At 39.8% G+C, this 22,703-nt stretch overlaps 3 protein-coding genes across 6 annotated transcripts; 1 reads left to right on the top strand and 2 right to left on the bottom strand.

The window, feature by feature from the left end:
* Positions 1-3,202: 3,202 nt before the first annotated feature.
* On the bottom strand, positions 3,203-16,651 carry trmt11 (tRNA methyltransferase 11 homolog). Of its 2 annotated transcripts, none has more exons than XM_034202682.1 (13): positions 16,403-16,651; positions 15,985-16,050; positions 15,798-15,871; positions 15,559-15,640; positions 15,364-15,456; positions 15,147-15,281; positions 14,901-15,057; positions 14,715-14,789; positions 14,114-14,278; positions 13,892-13,964; positions 13,534-13,668; positions 5,679-5,799; positions 3,203-3,541 (listed from the first exon to the last, which is right to left on the bottom strand). In XM_034202682.1, exons 1-13 carry the CDS (start codon positions 16,478-16,480, stop codon positions 3,401-3,403), a joined length of 1,395 nt encoding a protein of 464 aa, XP_034058573.1. In that variant the 5' UTR covers positions 16,481-16,651; the 3' UTR covers positions 3,203-3,400. The 2 variants fall into 2 exon arrangements, with proteins under 2 accessions (XP_034058573.1, XP_034058572.1); XM_034202681.1 differs by having other exon boundaries at positions 14,709-14,789; positions 16,403-16,650.
* LOC117537459 (actin-binding Rho-activating protein) lies at positions 16,493-18,897 on the top strand. 2 transcript variants are annotated; one of them, XM_034202687.1, is made up of 2 exons: positions 16,493-17,115; positions 17,495-18,897. In XM_034202687.1, exon 2 carries the CDS (start codon positions 17,503-17,505, stop codon positions 18,037-18,039), a length of 537 nt encoding a protein of 178 aa, XP_034058578.1. In that variant the 5' UTR covers positions 16,493-17,115; positions 17,495-17,502; the 3' UTR covers positions 18,040-18,897. The 2 variants fall into 2 exon arrangements, with proteins under 2 accessions (XP_034058578.1, XP_034058579.1); XM_034202688.1 differs by having other exon boundaries at positions 16,493-17,094.
* A 127-nt stretch (positions 18,898-19,024) lies between these two features.
* On the bottom strand, positions 19,025-22,620 carry hint3 (histidine triad nucleotide binding protein 3). Of its 2 annotated transcripts, none has more exons than XM_034202690.1 (5): positions 21,622-22,620; positions 20,873-20,990; positions 20,574-20,643; positions 20,052-20,178; positions 19,025-19,981 (listed from the first exon to the last, which is right to left on the bottom strand). In XM_034202690.1, the coding sequence occupies exons 1-5, from the start codon at positions 21,757-21,759 to the stop codon at positions 19,973-19,975; spliced, it is 462 nt and encodes a 153-aa protein (XP_034058581.1). In that variant the 5' UTR covers positions 21,760-22,620; the 3' UTR covers positions 19,025-19,972. The 2 variants fall into 2 exon arrangements, with proteins under 2 accessions (XP_034058581.1, XP_034058580.1); XM_034202689.1 differs by having other exon boundaries at positions 19,025-19,962; positions 21,622-22,174.
* Positions 22,621-22,703: the final 83 nt, after the last annotated feature.

Raw genomic sequence — 22,703 nt, forward strand, 5'->3', positions numbered from 1 at the left:
TATACAAATACACAATATTGTACAGACTATAAAGGGAACAAAGTATCATTCACTAATGAAAGTCAAACACATGTTTGTTTCCACTGTTTTATTGTGTACATAGGCCTGTCTATAAGCAATTAAATGACTTATCGTACGATAAATAAAAATGAACTCGATAAATTGCCATTTACATGAGGATGTGACTAGCAGTTTGAAAGGATGTACTTGAATTATTATTATATATTATCATTATGTCAGTGGTCTAAAATGGTCATACAACGGTGCCGACAATATTATCGTTTATCGCAATAATTTCCGGGAAAATGTATCGAACAAAATGTATTATCGTGAGAGGCCTATACATGAAACACACACACACAAACAAATCTATAGACTTACTCCAAACTGCCAAATATATTAATTAACACACTCTGACTCTATTTTGGCCTAGTAGAACAATAAGCAGCAGACTTTTACTTTTTTATCATTTATACTGGATTCTGCGCATGCACAATACGGGTCGGGGATTGACCAACCGGCTCCCACTGCTCTGCTGTCTGTTAACGTTGTTAAGAGTGGTGGGGGCGGGGAGGGAGCGGATCGACATCTTGAGCAGCTGTCAACTCAACATTGTAAATAACCAACCAAAAACGATCGCCGGTTCATCTTGTTTTTAGCGTGAGAATAGTTTGGGCATGGGCAGCGTGAGAGCGTGAGATTGAGAGTGAACGCGCGTGTCACACGCCAGATGCGTGAGAGTTGGCAACCCTGCATGTGAGCAACAAATAAAATCACAACAGGGAGAAATAAAATGTGTGTTGAGATTCTCATAGTGAAGAAGCTGATACAGCATTCTGAAGGGAGTTTAATCAGGAACCATTGTTCCATTGAGAGGGCAGAGGTGAGGCGGGTGAGGAGAGGAAGAGGAGGGTGGGGGAGAACTGGTGGAGGTAAGGTGGACAAATGCAATTATTAAGGATTCGGTGTAAAGTCAGGAAGCTTAATAAATTGAGCCTCCGTTGCAAAAAATATGACTTAGTAAATGTTAAAATATATTAACGATATTACAGTGAGTATTAAAGAAAGAGACTATTATTTTATTTCTACCGAATTACACTGGGAAACTGCAAACATAAAACCAAGACAATTAGACCAGAACACACACACACAATTTTCACGACGTCTGGACGGCATTACATCTCGTAGAGGAACTCCCCCACCCCTCTCTAATTATAGTCTACTTCGCTTGACATCGAGAGCTTTGAAAACATGGTTTATCACCATATTGTTGCAGAGTGAATGCACACACGCAACACTCATTAAACAGTAATAGAGAGACTGTGTTAAAACGACTATCCTCAACACAGAGAGGGTCATCTGTCACGTTTCTCATTTACATGAGACATGCTATGAAATGCTAAAGGGTGAGAGGAGAGCAGTGGTGAGTAAAGAGGGGCCACGTTTCTAAATGTCTTGCGGAATCATTTGATTTTGCTTGATGATGTTAGACAACAAAAGGGCACTGTGGGAACTGTAAACAAAGCACACCGCAAACGATGGCGAGCGGGGTATCATGTGATGGTGCCTGGAACTCACTGTCGGTGAAACAGGGAGAACGGGGAAATGTGGTGGAAAGGCAGGGGCCCAACTGATAAACAAAGCAAAGGGGTAATGTACATAAAGGCCGGCTGCGTCGCTCATGAGATGAATAATGAACCGGGCTGCATGTAAACTGTGGTCGGAAAACAACAAAAGCTGCTGACTAACTGTAGTGGTGAGGGGGGGACGCCCTGTAGTTTAGGGTCCTGCCTGTGCAGGGAGGCCTCACTCGCCTAAACATGCTGCCTTTGTCTGAATAAAGCAAGACTGTGGCTCTAAATGCCGCTTTACATTCTGTTTTAGGGTATTCAAGCACTGCTACGGGGTTGTATCCAAGTAAAGATAGAAAAAATAACAGAATTTGAAGCTTAATCCGATCAATATAAATTAAGTCCAGGTCACTCAAGCTAAGTAAGAGACACATAAACCCTCATTCTACCTACACATTTAACATTTAACAAAATATTTTAGGAAACTAAGATCGTTTTTTCAGATGATGTAATGATATGTTCTACAATAGAATTTCTAAGCTTATTTAGCAACCTTTGGTTTAGTTTTCAGTCATTTAAAGAAATCATTATTCGTATTATATTTTTAGGGTGAAAGAAAATAATATTGGTCTCAGTCTCTTTATCTTTGAGTATACAATTAGATAGAACCCTTGTATGGCCCCGCAAAATAAATGTTGAATACATTTTATTCAAAATGTTTCCTTAATGTGGACCTATCATGCTATATTTGAATAATATATTGTAGGGCCATACCTATATAAAACATGTCTGTGAAGTTTTCTTTTCAAAATACCAAACAGATCATGCATTTTAGCCATGCCTCATTTCGCTCTATTCCATTTCTGTGGCAAATGAGCTGCAGCTCCTTTGCAGGGGGGCGAGGCACGAGCATCATGTTACCATGCTGTTACCATGCCACGTAACCTCTCATTCCCCTGATAGGTGGAGAGATGCCCATATAGGCGTAGCACCCCGTTTCTGACGTCAGAAAAATTCAAATCTATATCAGTCTGTATCAGATCCGTTGCAGCCCCGTTTTTAGAGATTTGGGTATGGAGGAAAAGAGAGGGTTGTGTTTTCTGACACTTGGTGAGTTCCCTGACACACCGGGGACACATATTCATGTATAAAAGACGTACAAAAGTGCATTTTGCATGATAGGTCCCCTTTAACTTTCCATAATATAAAAATGGGGAGAACGACTCAGACAGAGAAAACTTGTTATGTCAGCCACGTGTTGCAAGCACAGAGGGAGTAATGATAGCCACCCTTGAGTTGCATTATGGGAAGTTTAGGATCCATTGTTTTTGTAGTTTAACCTTTATATTAGAAACGTAAAGGCACTTTATGGAAGTGCACTTCTTAACCTTAAATGGGAAGGCGTGTGGCGCAGTGGATAGAGCCTTGGTGTTCAGATCAGGGGGTCACAGGTTCAATTCAATTCACCCCAAATTGCTCCTGTGGGGATTGTCCAGTATTGAGTATGTAAGTCGCTTTGGATAAAAGCATCTAACAAGTAACAAATAATAATAAATGTGTACCCCATATTCCCATTGAATGGTACTTATTTACAAATGAACAAAGGCTGCATTCAGGCAGTCAAATGACACTAGTATTTTAACAATTTATTTGCAAAGCAATAAGTACAGGCATAAAACATTACCATAATTAAAATCGTGAAAAAGGTTTTTAAAAATGATAAGAAATAAGTGAGGAGTTTGTTCCCATATTTGAGTCCACTGGTGTTGACTTGTTTTCTCTAATCTATAAAAAGACACTCACACTTCATGTTGAGGAAATCGCTTAATTCACTCTCCATTGACAGCAGCTTTGTTGTCCTCCTTGCCAGACCTCTTGTTTACTCCGCTAAAATACTTCTCTCTGAAGGCGTTGTGTCCCTGGTAAGGGCTGAAGCGTGGGTCTGCTAGATAAGCCAGGCTGTCAAGTTCCTGTAAAGAGACAGACAAATACAGGTTATTGTACCAAACTGCCCTAGTTATTAGAAAGGAAACAGAGAACTTCTCACACATCATATTAAGTGTGGAATACATGTATGTATTCTCATCTACAAATATATATATGCTATTGAGATTGACAGCTTGTTAAATACTCTGATGAAAAAAAAAACGTTATTAAAAAAAAAAGGTACAGATTTTCCCGCCAAAAGAAGCATGTACTGAGTCAAAATAATTGACATTATACTATTACAAAGGTTATTTAGGGGTCAAGTTAAACAATTTAACTTTTCCAGTTAATGAAGCAATTTACACAAGCTCAGTATCATATTGGCATCACATGGTTTCCATACATTTCCACTGTTTGTATATGGGAACAAGACTGCTGGTGAATATGAACCATGTACTGTATATGAACTGTTATGAATCCCTTCAGAGAGACAGTTTGTCTTGGCTGTAAGGTAGCTGCTGGTCAGCGGAGGGTTGAAGGGAGGAAGAGAGATGCTGGGAAGAGGAATAATGAAGTGAGTTGAGTTGGACGTGACGACTCCGATGCTGGGCCTGTAATTTGTCAGCAACACCTCTCTTTTGCTTGCTGATGCTGCCAAGCAACCTGGAAACTATTTCCATAACCACTCTGCGGGAGAACTCGGGGTAACGAAACTGACAACGCAACCCCAAATGAATAAGGACAGAGGGACAAAAGGACAAACAACTGCTAACATTCGGAATAACCAATTAGCCATACAGGTGTAGGATTACACACATTTAGTATAAAATGGACAAACGAGTATGGCCACCAAACACATTTTGTCACACCCTATAAATAAGGAAATGTGAGGTTTCTGAGATGTTTTTCTGCACTAGTTTAACAGGAAACGTCTTACAGCAATTAGGCGTGCCCCGCTATAGTCAAGAAACAGTGCGGACACATGCACGTTCATCGTAGGCATTCAAACACATTTAGGTGTTCACAAACACCAAGCTGTGAACACTGGTGATTGAGTGCGGAGAGGGGCGGAATGCGGATTGAAAGGGAAAACTGTGCAACCTGAGAGAGACAGCAGTCAGATAAGATCAAATAGCTGTGTGTTTGTGTGTGCGTGTCATACAGGGCCCTTTATGGGAGCAATTTGGGGTTTTGAAGTGGAATAGATGTCAGATCCAAAGATGGATTGTTTTCCATACGATGTGTGATTAAACCATTTAGGGTTCCAGTATAAAATAAATGAGTCAATTACAGCCAGATGGCGAGGATTTACCCCAGACATAGAGACATAGAGACACCATCACTTCCATCGAGATGATAAAAAACACACAGATGTGCGTACTGCATACATGCACATGACACATACTTTCGTGGTTGCGTGTACAAATAATTATATAAAGTGCACATGAAAAAAAAACATGCATGAACTGGCCGGTTCACATGCTAGCATTTTACAGAAACTGAATCATATCTGTTCATGCTCACACAAACAAACACACACTGTGCTGTACTGTGTAGATCTCCAATATTATGGAACCTCAACTTATAACAGTATAGTACATTTAAAAGCCGTGCTTCCAATTTGATGTACGAATAAAATGAGATACAAGTCCATTTTACAGCTTTAAACACATACAAATGAAAAACACAAAATGTTATTTTTTTTTCTACAAAAAAAAAAATATATATATATGCTACTTTTGTGCCACTGTGCTGCCAAAAAAAAGACAATTCCTTTAGGAAGAATTAGAGTTATTAAACAGATATGTTACAGTGTATGTAAATTAACCTAACAAAGTCAAACACTAGCATTCATGAAAACTTGGTTGGAAATGTATGATGAGTCCTTAATTTTGTATTATTTATTCATGATTACCAGTTATTTTTTCTATTAATTATTATTACTCAATATGTTAGGGTAATAATAATAATTGTATATTGTACAACTATTGAAAGTGCTTGTTTTTCTCTGTTGCAGGATAATCAGTTTATTGTGAAACAAAGAAAAGCAACAAATGCCTGTATAAGAGAAACTGGAACTTTCACAGTATTTTCTTGAAAAAATAAGCAATGTAATAACTTTATCAAAATAGTTGCCAACTCATTGATCAACTGTTTCCCCTCAAATGCAAAGGTACACACCTCAGGGTTTTTGATCTTCTCCATGGTGATCAGGCGGCGTGAGGTATGGCTGGAGAGCGTCTGCTCACAGTTGCTGATGATCCGGAGACATGGGTTCAGAGGCACCATCTCAACACAGTATCTAGACAGGGGACAACATGCACACTCACAGTTAAACACAAGTGTCCAAAAACAAAGGATCAGAAAAAAAAATCTATTTCAATAACACCTAAAAGCTAAATGAGAGGAATGTTTAATGTAAAAACAATGAACTTCCTTTCTGTCTGGAGGCCATAAACTGGCTGCTTGGATACAGACAGACTAATCCTGTCAAAATGACTACCTAATTTTGTCAACTGTCTTTGCCACTCATTCCAAGGGCTCTCCTTTCTCCCTCCGTGTCTATTTCCGTTTCTCTCCCAACAATCAAATAGCTCATTTATTGCGAAGATGAAGGTGGAAAAAGTGACTCTGGGCTGACAGGTTGACTGCTGGCTCTGTCATCACTAGCTAGGCAAGGTTAGGGCCTATTAACAGCGGATGATGTATGTGTTTGCATATTTGTGTCAATAGCACTTTCTCCTAGCCGCCATCACAGTAGCAGCAGAGCAACTCACGGCCAGATTTGCCAGTCACTGTTTGTCTGCCCTGTTGCCATGGCCACATGTGGGCCTCTGCCGCGACAGGATGTTTGGTCGCCAGGGTGACCAACGGCAATGCAGTCAGGTGATAATTCATAAGTCATTAGTGAAGAGCCCGACATGTTGAGCTAGTGTTAACATGTAGCCGAGGCCAGGTTGTCTTTCACCTTCAGATCTTCCTTTGGAGCTGCGTGTTGGTCGCCAAATATTCCCCACCTTTTTGCAGACACAGTTTGTACCCTTGGAGGCTCACATTTAGCATGGTAGGAATTTTTATTTCCGTTTGTTGTCGGAACAATACTGACCAATCAGTCTTGAGCAGATTTGAACAGGAAGCGAAAGAGGCAGAACACACTAGGTACCAATTATATTAGTTATAAGCTGAACATTAGCTTGATACCTGGCTACTTGTGAAAGAATCCAGGCATAGACATCAATTATTGAACCTCTACATTATAGATGTTCAAGTTGCTAATCTGACTGCAAACAACAGTGGTGAACCGTCAGGGCCTTCAAGGTATTCAGAGAATACCATGGAACACTCAGATAAATCATCAAATTAATTATATAAATAAAATGAATAAATGAGAATCGTATCTGTGTTGTTGATCTGTAATATTACAGTGTTACGTTGATTTGTTTGTCTTCCTTGGTCCATGCACTATGCATTTCAGTGGTTTTGTGTTAGAAAAAAAAGCAACCAATCAGATATTGTTCTGAGTCTCTGGGAAGAATGTCCTTCAACCAAGGTATTCTATATCCTTGATAGAATGCCCTGGCCCTTACACTGAATGAGAGCGTACGTTTTGATTGACAGTTTGATCAACCAATCATATATTGATTTGTAGCCAATGGGCGTATTCTTTCAGTTTCCCTCGGTTCCAGGGTACTCTAGAACAGTGGTTCCCAACCTGGGGGGCGCGCCCCCCTTGGGGGGGTGCCAAAGATCGCAGAGGGGGGGGGCGCCAGGCCTCAGATGATTTGAGGCCAAATATCATATTTAGATTTTATTTTTTACATTACAATAAAATATAAAAAATAATTGATTAATTAATTTGAATACAAATTCAAGTTAATTGCTATTATAGGCATTTTTTCTTTAATAGAAATGTTTCTTCTGCCCGTAAAGTGTCCAAACCGGGCTTGTCTGGATAAGCGCATTTTAAAACATAGTCATTGTCCATGCCGGTTTCAGTTGGATTATTTGTCTTAGTTGCTCCGATCAGATCAGTCTCCTCCATTTTGTAGATTATTTACGACTTTTGAATCCACATAAACACATCGGCAAAATCCGGGTTACTTTGAGCATGTGTTTTAAACAGTTTAATCCCTTTGTGAATTGTTTCCACTTGCGCCGTCCTTTAATTTCTTCATACAGCGGGAATCCAAATGAATTAATCCTGAGTCCAATAACCATCAAAGTCACTCCAATAGTGCTCCTTAATTACGCTTTTATCCTCCTTTAACAAAATACTTCACATTCATCCAGTTTGTGACAGTAGTTGTAGCATTTTTACAACTTTTAAACTTGAATTACCGCTGTTGCGCCCCCCCCCCCCCCCCTTGTGTGTGTGTGTGTCTGTGTGGGGGGGGCCGCAACTTCCAACAGGAGTCATTTGGGGGGGCTCTTGTGAAAAAAGGTTGGGAACCCCTACTCTAGAAGGCCCGTAAGTTCACTGGCTCGAGACAGAGGATCTAGATAAATGCAACGTAGCAATTCATTTGAAGTTGTATTGGTTTTTACGTCGAAATGGCAACAGGTGAAGACGATGTTGTTGCGGAATTGTTGTTAGTACTAGGGCTGAACGATATACCATGTCATGGCGATAACCGCGGTATGCGCATGCGCGGTATTCACACCGCAGGGACGTGCGGTTTTATTCATTTAAAAAAAAAATGCTAACGCACTTTAGCACAGAATTCTAAATAAAGATACCCTTATTACTTATCGAAACTGCACATACAATATATCCGATTAAAGCTGAGACTCCACAGATTATTTAAGTATAGTATCTAAGCGATCCGATCTCGCAACAGGGGAGGCAAACACATACATCACAACACGTACCTTTTACGGAGCTTTTACGGGAGATCGTCTCACCGTAGCTGTCAATCTGATCAAAAGACGTTCAATGGCATTAAAACGAGAAAGAAAAAACGCGGCTGAATCGGTTGATCCATAGGTTGATAATGTATCTGTGGCTTTGAACCAATTGTTTATAATCCATAATTCCATTTTTATGTAAAAATCGGAGCACCACAGTTAGCTGCTAATGGTAGCCACCAGAGTGTATGCAGCTTCCGGTTTTGGCTACGCGTCACTCTCACTCCTTATTTTGTAATGTGTGTGTGTTAGACTGCGCTGGACTGCCGCATAGCCTAGACCGGAAGCAGCAGCCACTCTAGTAGCTACCATTAGTAGCTAACTTTTGCTCTGCGATATTTACATACAAATGGAATTATGGATTATAAATTAAATCATTTTTGTATACAGAGACGTTAAAAACCTATGGATTAACCGATTCAGCCGCGTTTTTTCTTTCTCGTTTTAATGCCATTAATGACACGTCTTTTGATCAGATTGACAGCTACGGTGAGACATCTCCCCTAGAAGCTACGTAAAGGTACATGTTGTGATGTCTGTGTTTGCTTCCCCTGTCCAAGTTCAGATCACTCAGTGATGATACTATATAGCTAAATAATCTGTGGAACCTCAGCTTTAATCGGATATCTTGTAAGTGCAGCTACGATAAGTAATAATAAGGGTACTTTTATCTTGAGTTCTGTGCCAAAGTGCGTTAGCATTTTTCGCTCAGGGGTCATTTAGATGCTTCTTATGAGACTTGTGTTTTGTTTTGGTAAACATGGTTTATATCGTCAGTTAGCTGAGATTATTTCCGTTAATCTGGTATAACACATTAATAAATTCTTAAATATTACGATCCTCTGAGACACTGTCGTGAAAAAAAAAAGTAAAGTACCCGCCGGGACTTTGGGGTTTATTTAACAGGTTAAAAAAACCGCAATATATACCGCATGGGGGGGGAACAATCGCGATGTCAGTTTTTTTCAATACCGTGCGTGCAGCCCTAGTTAGTACCCTTTTCAAGACAATCATTCAGTGAAAATATGGACATTATAAAAAAAGGCCGTCCAACGCAAAGTGACTGCCGTATTTTGGAATCCGGTTGGGTGTGTCTACAGATGGTCCAGTTGTGATAGACACGGTTCGCCACTGGTAAACTTGAACAGCGAAAAAAAGATACGGTGCAGAATGGAGATGCATGCACAGCTGTGGTCGCAACTACTGTGAATTCCAGCATTACCGTTATTGTCCAGAACTCAGCTCACAGCTTTATTTGTCACACTTACTTGCAACTGCCTTTGCTTTGTCCAATAATTTAGAGGTTATTATCCCACAGGACACATTTAAATAGTTATAGGATGTATACTGTATTTACACAACACAGAAGGTTTAAAATTGATCAAATTAATGTTAAATTGATATCATTAGTCCCATAGTATTTCAAAATCAAGCACATTTATGCTCTCAATTTTAACACATGAATATTCTGATAAAAAAGCAGTGGCATGCAGCATCTATGTCCAGTATCATTAGATTAATTCAAAAACAATTCAAAAACATCCAGACATTTATACTAAGGTGAAAAATGATGATCTAAAAATAAAGAACATGGCTCATTTAGACTCATTCACATATATCCCCTTACTCCTGACAATACAAGCGCTTCATTTCTTCTCTTCACTTGTTTATGTTGTAATTAGGTAATTTTATGGCTGCGATGACTGATTTAACATCATCTGTCTTGATACTTTTTCCTCTTTCATTTAAAAATTTTAAAAAAGGGAGAAAGGGAAGAGAGTTTAAGGGGCCTGGTCTGGTCTAGACGACGTTGTTTGCTGACAGGACTTTGTGTCACCTGTCATCGCGCACACACACAAACCTCCCCATTCTCTTGAATCAGACAGACACACACAATCCCCACTGTTTCTACCACAGCGATGGACGCAGATACACATAAATGTGGGGGTGACAGAAACACGATATCTCCCCCGCAGAGCCCCAGATTAGACCCAGGAGACAGGCTACGTCTGGGCTTACACACTCACAACTATATGAGAACACACACATGTGATTGTGCAAAGACACACACACACACACACCACACACACACACACACACACACACACACACACACACACACACACACACCACACACACACACACACACACACACACACACACACACACACACACACACACACACACACACACACACACACACACACACACACACACACACACACACACACACACACACCACACACACACACACACACACACACACACACCACACACACACACACACACACCAGACTGCAGAGACAGATAGTTCACATATCTGACTTGCCTGACCTCAGACGTTTATTTTGGCACAGCGCTCTGACAGGCACTGGTAGATGAGTAGCAAAGACAAATGTGTGAACATGATGACACAAATGTATGCATGGGCCCATACGCAAGACCACACACACATGTGTTCCGATGCTTACATACAGAGACAAAGGGAATAATATCTGCAAGGTGTGAGTAGATACAGTCTGCTTGCTTTTCCTCTCACATACTATAAAACTAGAGTATGAATGGTTATCTCATCTCCTCCTGGTCTTATAATCAGCGACCAGAAGTAACTCAAGCCCAGCAGGGATTTTTGTTCCTTCCCCAAACATCCGCTGTGTGTTGTGGTTTACACCTTTACAGTCAAACACCTGTACTCCGAGTCAGCACTTCACTTGGTGCTATAGTGCACAGAACATTTAACAATGCACAACTTTGTTTCAGAAGAGCCGTCTCATGGAGCCCACATACAAAGGAGCCGACAGTTGTGGTTTACTGGGAAGCAGCTGTACGAGCGGGGAAACCTCAACACACCTGTATACTTCTCTGTATAAACACCGTCATTCACACAGGTGGACGAGGTTTTATAGGAGCGGGAATGGAAGATTTCTACAGCTAGAGGGGAAATGCTGGAGGCTAGAAAGTGGAAAAGTAGGGTGGAAAAGTCCTTGTGTGCCAGTCTGCTGGACTGAAACATCTACACAGCGCCAGGTCTTTAAAAGCACTAAGCAGCTCATTAACTAGTTTCTCATTATTCAACTAATTCATACATAGACATCCGTTACTGTATGTGTTTAATTTACACTACCCTATAAATTAATCGTCTTTCAACTAACCATGTTTACATTATAATAAGTCTTTGTTCAAAATTGTGGGAATTAATCCGGCCAAAAAAAAGATTTTCAATGTTGTATGTTGCCCTTTCTAGAAGCCTGTTTCGTGCAGTTCTGGTTTATGCCTGCCCCCTATTGATGCAAATTGATATTTTGAGAGAGGCACCAGCAGGAGGAGTTCTCAATATAAACCAATAAGGACACAATAAACGTCCAATTTAGTAATGAAATATACAGCTACATTCGTCAAAGACCCAGTTTGACTTTACTTATAACAGAAATGAATAAGCTTTAAAGTGCTGGATGGCACTGTGATAGCCAATGACAGCAAACTATAAAAGGGCCTTATTATGCGTATTTTCAGGATCATATATTTGTATTTTGTGCCTCTACATGCTTTGATGTTCAAAAGGTCTTTATTTTTCTCATACTGCCTGTGCTGCAGCACCTCGTTTCAACCTCTGTCTGAAATCAGAGCCCAGTCTGCTCTGATTGGTTAGCTGGCCGGCTCTGTTGTGATTGATCAACCACTTACGGCCCGTCCACACAGCGGCGTGCGTTTAAGCTTCCAACACTTCTGCCCATTCACTTTGAATGGGGTGACGTCACTTTTAGCCGGACTGCATTTTGGGAAGCAACGTGGAGCGTTGCTGACATTGCTCGCTTCAAAAGTTGAGCAATGTTCTACTTTTAAAGCTTCAACGGAGGCGTCAGCCAATCGAATCATATGCCAGTACAAGCTCTAGCCAATCAAACCGCGTGCTTGTGTGTCTGGGGCGGGAGATTCATGTGATTGGTTGTTGGTCGAGTGTCAGACACGCCCGCCGGCAAGCGTCAACGCACGCCGCTGTGTGGACGGGCCGTTAGAGATGTCCCGCCCCTTACTCTATAACATACATGTGTTGGAGAGCTAGCCAATAGAAGTGCAAGTGCTACTTAGTGATGTCACTGGCTGCATCTCACTTCTCTTATTTTTCATTTCCTCACTCCTCTGTCCCACCGGAAGTTGATTTTTCTGCTCCATCTTGAGTAGCGTCCCATTGCCCTTATTTGTGCCGGAGGATCGAGGAGCGATAACGGAGGACCAATAATCGAGGAACCACCAGACCATCCTCCGGTGAAATCCTCAGCCACTCGCCCCGCCCCCTACTGTGTATCGCTCACTGATTGGACGATGCAGCACATGCACTGATCTGTTGCTTCTTGACATGACAGCAGTTTCCCAGCGGAGTGAAGAAAATACATGAACCTCACGGGAGACACTCCTCAGTTTATACCGTGTTTTGTTTCAATTAATGTATCATTTAGTTACAAATATGTGATATATCTGAACAACAAAGTGTGCAATCCAATGAATGTTAATCCAAATGGTTTTGATAGATAACATATCTCTTTTTCTTCTCTCAATAATTGTATTTATATTGTGCACTCTAATTAATATTAATCAAACTATTGTTCGTTTATACATTTTAAGAATGGCGTTTATCTTTTTTGAGAATGAGTTCTTATTTTATTTATTTGGGTCTACAACAGATGATACAAATGTTTATGTCAGTAAATGTGTACTAACAGAGGCGGGGGTGTTTGAAAAAAACGGGGACAGAGCTGGCTGCTGTCAGACGATCAGCTGTGCGGCGTCATCACAAACGGACCTCCGAGGAAAGGACATCCCATTGCTCTTAAAACTCATTTCCCTGCTTCTTCTCCCTTCTCGTGGTTTTCCCAAGGAAAATACGCAAGTGAGGGACGCAAGGATTGAAGTTAAGAGAAGTGAGATGCAGCCACTATGTCGCCGAAATCAAAGGAGTTCAATCAAGGCGTTTCAGGCGGGAGGGAGGGTGTGTGGGAGAGAAACATCTTCTGGCGTGCACTTTGGGATTTTAGCCTTTGCAGACCATTTACATGCACAAAAACCTACAACATACTACAGGAAAGGGAAACCCAATAAATCTAAATAAGGTATTTTAAGTCTGCATACTCACTCTGGTCTGTAGACAGGCAGCCAATAGACCAGCCTCCCGCCCAAAACCAGGTGGTGGGCAGAGAAGTTCAACAGATCTGTGAAGATGTCACTCAGGTGGTACGCCTGAGTGACAGGGACGTGAGACTCTTCATAGCTGGGCAGAAGAATCAAAGAAACACAAACAAGTTTGGACCAGGGCAAAAAAAACACAACATTAACAAAAGATACAAAACATTTCAAAGTGTTTCCTATTTTTAAGTCCACCTAATTAGGCAATTTTACTTACTAGATTACAATACAGTCCAACTAGAGTAAATAAGTGATACTTAATGCAGAGGAACAAATGTTGGTATGTTTTGAGCATCAAGTGAACTTACATGGCATCTTGGGGTTTGATCACGTCTTTGTGAGAGCCCGTTCTCCTTGTGGACTCACGGATACCATACGGAGCTGAGGTCAGAAAAAAATTGTTTATCCCATTATGATAGCCAATTTAATATGTTTGCACTTGTGTAGCTAGAGTACATGCTTGCTGCAACTCTGCTTCAGTGAAAAAAAACCTATTGATTTATCACAAGTTTGTAATACTAAAGACCTACGATCAGTGATGATGGCATCAAACAGGGCCGCCTCCCTCCACACATGCTTGGACGCATCAGACACCATGACGTCTATATACATGTCCTCTGTTCCATACTGCCGCAGGTTGGCTCTGATGTTCTCGTCAGGTCCTCGCCACGTCTTGTTTTTACGGCTTGACCGACCTGAAAGAGGAAGGCACTTTGAGAAATGTTGGATAGCATCAGAAATTCAGAGCAGGTTCCGGCCACTGTTGGTTGTGAACGGAGAAATTACCTGATACAATATCTCAGAATCAGAACACTTTATTTAAATATGTAATCTATAAAAAAACAGAATAATAATATTTGTATTTTATACAAACATAACAAGTTACATTTAAATAAGCAAAAAGAAGGTAAAGGAAGCTAAGTCAAATGGTGCACATTGTACTACAACAATACAAATGTAAACACGTGTATAACAATAGATACAGTGGTATATTAGTGTTATAAAGATATGAATGATGAAACCAAACTATTGCATGAATAATTGAACAGGTTTTATCTGCAAGCTTCAATTAAAACATAACCTAAGATGAAGCCAGAAAAGAAAATAAGCTCAGAGTAGATTTACCTCTACCATGAATAGTGTTGTAATCTATATCCGTTCCACAGACGTAGGCTCTAAAATGAGAACATGCTACCAACAGGCTCCCTGAAAACAGATCAAAAGACAAAAAAAATTAATTTGCAAAGATATCTCTTAATAAGTGATTATTTATATATCTATTTATTTGAGTGAGAGTCATTGACTGGATCATCTCACCTGTGCCAACAAACGGGTCAAAGACAAGGTCATTCTTATTGACCTTGGCGTGGTTGGCCATGATGAATGATAGTCCAGCATCCATACTGGTGTTTCCTATGAAGTGTCTGTTCTTCACGCTGTGGGAGCGAATCAATTCCCGCTGTCCATCCACTATCTGTCGCAGCAGGGTGTAAAGATGAACAGTGGTTAGTTGCAGATCACCTCTTATCAGTTGAATGCAAACAAATGTCAAATGTATCTCACCCATCGACCAAAATAGATGTAGTTAGGATGCTCGGGGATGTCGTTGGGGTCTGTGCCGTAATCTTCCAACAAACAGAAGATGTGCTGAGGGCTCTTCAGGTTCACTGTCCCTTCAAACGGAAGATAGTCCATGGACTGGCGGAAAAATACAAAACATGACATCCTGCACACACATATAAATACATGAAGGCAATCAAAGATACATCTAAATACTCACATCAATCCTTTTGATTCTGTCCTCAAACTCCAGAGTCTTGTTGAAAGTGTACACATTGATTCTGTAAGTTGAGTCTTTGCACATGAATGGTGACTATAAGGAGAAGAGCACAGATAGAAAATAAACATATTAGCTTACAACATGTTTGTTTGTATATCAACAGCAGGGTCTGTCCAACACCATAGCAACACAAACCATGTTCTCTGTTGGGTACTTCAAGAGGGATGTTTTGAGCTCACTGTGCGTTTTTCCGTGGCCCCAAAGTTCAAAGGCAGACCTGAAAGCAAGGATAATGCACAAATTACAGCTACATCTTGACTACTGTGGCACATGTTCAGATGGATGTCATTATATGCTGCATGTTTAGGCTGTTGCATTACTACGGGTGCAAGACCATAAAGCAAAAATAAACTAACTTAACAATTAAAACGTACTTTGCACAAACAGATCTGGCCATGACGCCGCGGACATCCTCCTCGGACAACCCATCCAGACACCAGAAAGGAGTCTTGAGATAAGAGACAAGAAGAAACCTTCATCATAAATCATCAAAGCCAATAAATGTATCAGTTGGGTTTTTGGAAAATAGAGATTTGTAATAGGTGCTTTTGATCTGCAAACCTTTTCTTGGAAGTTTCCACTATGATGGAACGGCTTTCCTCTGAGAGCCAGCAAGGACTTAATCTCCTGCAAGATCACAAATCACAATCAATTCAATATAATCTTCATGAGTAATTATATTATTTCATGAGTAATATCAGTGGGGATTCCTGTAGAATTAACCAAATAACACAGGCGCACATATGTAGTTCCAGCTGGAAAAACAGTGTGTAAGTGTGTTATTCTTGCGTGACATCAAATCTTAAACGTTATCACACTGATTTGACAGTTAGCATCTATATACAGTGATATATGATTAGCATGTAGCTAACGCAGCAAACCACGTGAGGAGGGACTCTTCTCTGACAGATTTTACAAACAAAGAACTATAAACATTCGTAATAGTCAGACAGAAACTGAGAGTAATTATATAAATTACCGGCAACCTGAAGTCCAGATTATCTTGGGCAAGATGTAACAAATACTTGAGGCATGATTGACGGGCGGAGGTCGCCATATTTGTTGCGGATTCAAAATACGTCCGGCTTGAAACCAGGGCTGCGAAAGAATAGTACCGATTGGGGACCAAATTACCATAAATGGAAAGGCATGTTATTTTCTTTCAGTGTAACTACGTTGTATGACATTATGTTGTGGAATGTGTTATGTGCGTAATAGTATACTGTCTACACTACAGGCGGTTGAACCAATATGTGTACTGTTGCTGCTGTACATTTGAGCTGTTTAATGAAATTGGGTAGACTGGTCGAAAATGTTACTGTAAAAAAGTTGGTTGGTTCGCGTGATTTACCAAAAGAGTAACCGTCGCGCCTATAATCATTTGTTTGTCAACATTCACTCAGTCGTATGCGCTATATCATCTATTCCTTCCTAGGATAAACTCGCTTTACTTGACACCTTGTCGTTGCCGCCCTATCTGGCCAGTGATTGGCTGTTCGAAGCTTCTCAAACACGCCATTGGTTGAGACAGATGTTCATCAGAGCGGTTTTTGCCTCAGGAGAGAGAAGTATCGGCACTCTTACTTCTGTCAGCGGTACTCCAGTATGAATGTGTTGTTTGCACTTCGGATAACATAAAACCTCATTGCAGATGAAGTGAGGATCGAGGCAGTGAGTGATATTTGAGTCGAAGTATGTTTTATAATTGTTTACTCCAAATCTCTGATAGGTTGTAAAGACATAGGTTATGTTATAAGCAGATTGTATAATTCTTGATCTTCATTTTCTTTAGTTTAAATGAATTGTATTGTTGTTGTTGTTATGGGTTAAATCTGTCAATACTCCCCATAAAAACCCAGCAAACAGGACAACGTCAATAATTAGGTAAATAATGTAAAGCTTTAAATTCATAGAATTTTTTTTCTCTTCTTTTAGTAGATTATTTAAGGAAGTTGATTTTTAAATAACAATTGAATGAAAACAGCAATTGGCTAATATTCATTGAGTGATAACATTGCAGTAATGTGTGTATACCATACCAGTTAAAGCTTTGTAATATTCTCTTCATTAGAGACAGTGATGGGGACGAGCAGCCAGAGCACCACCATCATAGAAACTGAAGATGACGTCCCCAATTCCAATCAGTTTTGCGATGAAGCTGCAATGTGCATTGTATCTGTGAAAGGCTTGAAAGAGAACTGGCAGAAGTGGTCCAATGAGCACCGGGAGTATCAGAAGCTCAACCCCTTCAGCCACGGCACCAGGCCCAGTGTGGCGGCCCCCCAGAGAGGCCAGGACGACTACGGGAAACCCCTGCAGGGCTCCATGACAGAGCAGAGGGGGAAGGATGCTCACACACATATAAGCAGAGAAGTTGAGGAGCTGTGTGAGGTGATCAGGAACATTGGGGAGCCAGGAGACAAAGACGGGGATGGAGGAGGCGATGGAAAGGTGGTGACCGTAGAATTTAGGAAACTGTTCGAGCATTATGTGACCATCTCTAATAAACTGGTGGGGGTTCTTCTACGAGCGAGGAAGCAGAGGCTGGTGGACTTCGAGGGGGAGATGCTTTGGCAGGGGAAGGATGACCATGCAGTTATCACTCTGTTGCCGTGATCAGAACATTTATGCCTTCATTCAACTTTCATGCAGTATATTGAGTGGCAAGTATAGAGCTACTTCATGGCAGCACTCATTGTGGTATTCAGATATCAGAAAGATTGCAATATTTGTATTTAAGTTATGTAATGATGCTCTTATTAAGACAGACATGTTTGATTTGAGTTGCTCACACAAGGAAAACACCTACATTAGTATATGAGACATATTTTCTCCTCATGCTACAAACAATCTTCTAAAAATGTAAAAAGTACAGAAAAAGAAAACTCTGGAACAAGAGTTATTCAAAATTATAAAATACAAATATAAAAAACACAAATAAAGAGAAACAGAGTGACGATGACACAGCTAAGATATTGTAACCAAATCAACCTAATATGTATTCTAAGTGGCTTCAAAATGTTTACAATTTTCATGTTTACACAATTTCACTGACTACATTTCTCTGTGTTGCTTTATCAAATCTTTGCCAAACAAATACCTTTCACTATATTCCCTTTGCTAGGTTTCTAATTTGGTTGATGAGCCTGAACTAAAGCAAAAGAGAACATGAGGCTGCCTGTGACAGACAATATGGTGCTATAGGATGAACTTGATCCCAGCGTGCTTGAGAGCATGAATTTATTACAAGTGTGCTTTGTAATTTAACCCTTTCCGGTTTGAAATTTCGTACACCTGCACCACACTGAGATAGATAAACTACAAATGCTGCTCAAATGAAATGCACTATAAGCTATGCACTGACTGATAAATGCCATATTAAATGCTGCTTGTAAAAGTTATTTCTTAAGGCAGTAGTAGATTGTTAAATTTGCAATAACTGCTTTCGGTATTATAATAAAGAAATGAGTAGTGCCCTGTCTGTTATGCTGTTACTGTGGGTGCGTTGTGAACTGTAAGCACTGGCTGCTGTAGTTAAACTAATGACTGAAGAGAGGAGTAAACGGATACCAAGGACTCACTGCATTAGGAACACACTGAGAGCTGGCAATTTATTATTTATTCTTAGTTAAATTAATTCTTAAAGTGCATACAACATCATACAGTATATACAGTATGATGTTTATTCTTTACATTCCCTAGTATACAGCAGTTTCGTCATAGCATACATATTCACTTCATTCACCAACAGGTTAGTTCAAATCATTAACTTCAAAAATCCTCAGAATTTCATGAAATCAAATGTCATTTTTAAACAAATGCCTCGTTTTTTTGTCAAGCTCATTAATATGTAGCTGCTTTTGTTGTAAAGGAGCCCTACAGTACATAGTTAATGAAGATGTTACTCTCTACATCATTAAATAAATACATTAACATAGCTGAGGAACTCACAGCTGTCCAAAATGTTATATCAATATATGAATAACACTAGTTCATTTTCCTTACTTATACTTTTTCTCAGTTATACATGCATCAAATCTGATTTCCAAATCATTAAGCATATCAAGGTATCAAAAAAGCTTGTTATTCATATGGGCTTTATATTCTTGTACTCAACACACATTCACATTCAGTTAAAAAAATAAGAATGCCTCCTTTGGTGTTAATAGTTGAAACAGGTGAATATCACCGTTTGCTCCTTGGTCCATACAATACGTGCATTTTTATTACGTCCGATATTAAAAAAGATTGAATGATCTTCTTCTGTAAAAACATTTGAAAAAAAAACGTGTGTCATATCTAACACATCTCAAGTAGCAAGAAACACGATTCGGCTTCCATTACTAATATGTCACCAGTTTAAAATACTGTCATTACAAGCCATAAATGTTAACATAAATTAACATAAATGTTAGCGTGTATCATCAAACATGGCATCTTCAAGAAGAAAGAAGTTAAAAGTCAAGAACTGTAAGTATTGAAGGTGTGTGATCAGTTTGTGTCTCCTTTAGAGTTGAGAAGCTCAATCAGCTGGTCCGCCTGCAAAATATTAAAATGTCTGATTTAATTAAAGTCTGAACTGCTGATTCCAATATTTGCAGATTCAGGTTTTTGAAGGTGGAACTTACTGTGATGAACCAATAGGAGTTGAGTCTGTAGAAGAGGCGGGACATGAAGCCCATCTGACTGGCAGGCGCCAGGACATGAAGGTGTAGGTGTGTGACAGAACAGAAGGGGGGCCAGTGGAAACCAAACCTGCAGACAAAGGAAAGAGCTGTATTGCACACATGCTCACTAGCTTAAGATATGACAAGTTTTAAAAGTTTACACAGTTTAAGTGCCCCTTTAAGATATGTTATCTATTTATTTTAGAAGATGATCCATTTCCATTGGGATACTGTTAGGGTGTACTGATAGTATAATGTTTGTTATCTTTGAGCTGTATCAGACTGTTGATTTGTTCATTTGACAGTCACAGTGATGATTATTGTGGTGGTTGGTTGTAAAGGGAAAATAAACCTTAAATAATGCTATTTGATAACAGACATACTGACCTGGACCATGACCTGCTGATCAAGTGACAAAAGCTTTTAAGGAATGTTTTCCCATAGTCCCATTGTAGCAACTAAGTACCACTGAGTCGAGCTTACCTGACATCATTGAGGTCTGTTATGTTGTTTTTCTGGAGGATCTCCTTCCCTGTCTCGACCATGCGCTTCACTGGGTATGACAACCAAAGCTTGTGTTACTTTTTGAACATAATACACTTTCCCATTAAAAATACAGCACAGCAACATATTTAATTTAGTGGCAAATAGTTAACACAAGTTAAAAGTTCCACTTCACATTATTAGTTAGCTATAAAGTGCAGCAGTCTGTAAATAGTTACAAGAGCAACCCTTACACAGGCATAAGCAATAGTAGCAGTAGTAGTGTAGCTAAACCTTACCCAAAGGCACGTTTTCTTTGCGGAGTGATTTACAGTTTCCTACATGTTTGGTTGGTACGATCAGATAATGGTGAGGAGCTCCAGGTTTGATGTCTCTGAAACATGAGATCTCCTCATCCTGCAGCAGAGAGAAATAATCAAGTCATCAAATACAGATGAATGGATCAGCTTCATGAATAGAAGCAGCGTAGTAGGGTGAAACTAAAGTGTTTACTGAAGAACCAACCTTAGTTTTTGACTACATGTCAGTTACCCGGGTAAATGTCGTTTAAGCTTTATCTCTCCTACAGCTGTGGTTTTAAAATGGAAAGCTCCACTGAGAGTAGACACAATTAATGTATACGTTCACAATAACCTTAGGGGAAACACAAGCAGACAACTATATTGTCCTTGGGCAAGACACTTCACCTGAACTTGCTCCTGTGGGTATTGTCCACAGTACATGACCATTGCATGTATGATATGTGTAATGTGTATTTGTAAAGCGCTTTTAGCATCTGGAAAAGCGCTATAATAAATGTAAGGAATTATTATTATTATTATTATAATCAATAGCATTAATTATATAAAATAATTGCTCAGTAAACTAAGATGGTCTCAGAGAAAATCACACTTCGACTCTAGCTATATATTCACAAAGTCACTATTTGTCACAGGGCTGCTTATTAACACAAGTGTTTTGCAAAGGCAGCAGGCTAAAGCTAGCTAGCTTGACACTCAACATTATTTAATCATTGCCATATTCTCACACAGTGAAGAAGCTCCGTTCCCATTTCTTTGTTTACAATCTTGCAGAAAATACATTTCTTCTCATATCCTTCAGCTGGGTCGTTGCTACTTTTGGAAACATCAACCTGAGCCGGTTGTGCTGCTTCGATTTCTGCCATTGTTGTGAACTGTCAACAGAAAGTCCTGCAGTCTATCCCGGAGCTCATCGAGCTCACAAGGGAAACTAAAGGAGTGTCGCTACAGATTGCAATTGTAAGGGACGAATGCTGCCACCAGAGAGCGACGTGGTTCAATATATAACGTATGGTGACTTATTTTACAGTTCTTTCTAACTTTTCGCTCCCTCTTTTTTGGAATGATGGTCCTTTTGTTTGACCTAGCATTAGCCTTTTGCTAATTATCTGAAAAAATACACGCTTTTTCCCTCAGGGACAGCTCCCGTTGTCCCAACTGTGTAGTTTGTTATGTTTTCTTTTTAAGGTACTTTTTATTTGTTTTAATGCTGTGCAATTGTTGTCAAATTGGCTTGTGTTGTGTTTATTTGTGAAGCTTCCAGGGCTAGCAAGGCCCCAATGAACAGTGACATTTAAGGCATAGAACCACCTCTTTTCTTCTGAATTGTACTGTATTAATATCTCAATTTAGGTTGTTCCATTTGTGTGCAGGTCATTGAACGGGGTCATTTCCATGCATGGTGTCCTGTCCTGTAAGCTTGTGGCATTGCAGCTTTGATGGGTGAGTAGGCTTTCAGCTGCCTGAACATTTACAGCAAACATGTTGTTTGCAAGTTCACAATTCACAATTGTTCTCTACAGTCTACTACATCCCCTTTTTACGTTTTTGTGTGATTATTTATCAGGAAAAGGCCAATGTGGTTGTTTTCTTTATCGCAGCATCAGTGTGTGATGAGAGCATAGACTGTATAAAGGATGAGAGTCACAAAACTATGACAATTCAAATACAGTATAGTCCAATCCTGTTTTTGCATTAAAAACAGCGTAGGCTACTCAGTGGAAAAGATGATGTTGTTTTAAAGATGTATTCATAATAAACTATGAAAGCTATGAACACATTGTTTGTTGCAAGGATAGCCAAAATTGTT

This window comes from Gymnodraco acuticeps, unplaced genomic scaffold (assembly GCF_902827175.1).
Source record: "Gymnodraco acuticeps unplaced genomic scaffold, fGymAcu1.1, whole genome shotgun sequence".
In the NCBI taxonomy this organism is placed as follows: Eukaryota; Metazoa; Chordata; class Actinopteri; order Perciformes; family Bathydraconidae; genus Gymnodraco; species Gymnodraco acuticeps.

Coding starts and splice junctions, on each gene's coding strand:
- trmt11 (XM_034202681.1), bottom strand. CDS start 16,480: ATGGCGACCTCCGCCCGTCAATCATGCCTCAAGTATTTGTTACATCTT. Junction 16,051..16,402: donor ATCTGGACTTCAGGTTGCCG/GTAATTTATATA, acceptor GTGATCTTGCAG/GAGATTAAGTCCTTGCTGGC. Junction 15,058..15,146: donor ACATCTATTTTGGTCGATGG/GTGAGATACATT, acceptor CTGCTGCGACAG/ATAGTGGATGGACAGCGGGA.
- LOC117537459 (XM_034202687.1), top strand. CDS start 17,503: ATGGGGACGAGCAGCCAGAGCACCACCATCATAGAAACTGAAGATGAC.
- hint3 (XM_034202689.1), bottom strand. CDS start 21,759: ATGGCAGAAATCGAAGCAGCACAACCGGCTCAGGTTGATGTTTCCAAA. Junction 20,991..21,621: donor GAACGGAGCTTCTTCACTGT/GTGAGAATATGG, acceptor TCTCTGCTGCAG/GATGAGGAGATCTCATGTTT. Junction 20,644..20,872: donor CAAAGAAAACGTGCCTTTGG/GTAAGGTTTAGC, acceptor TGTCATACCCAG/TGAAGCGCATGGTCGAGACA.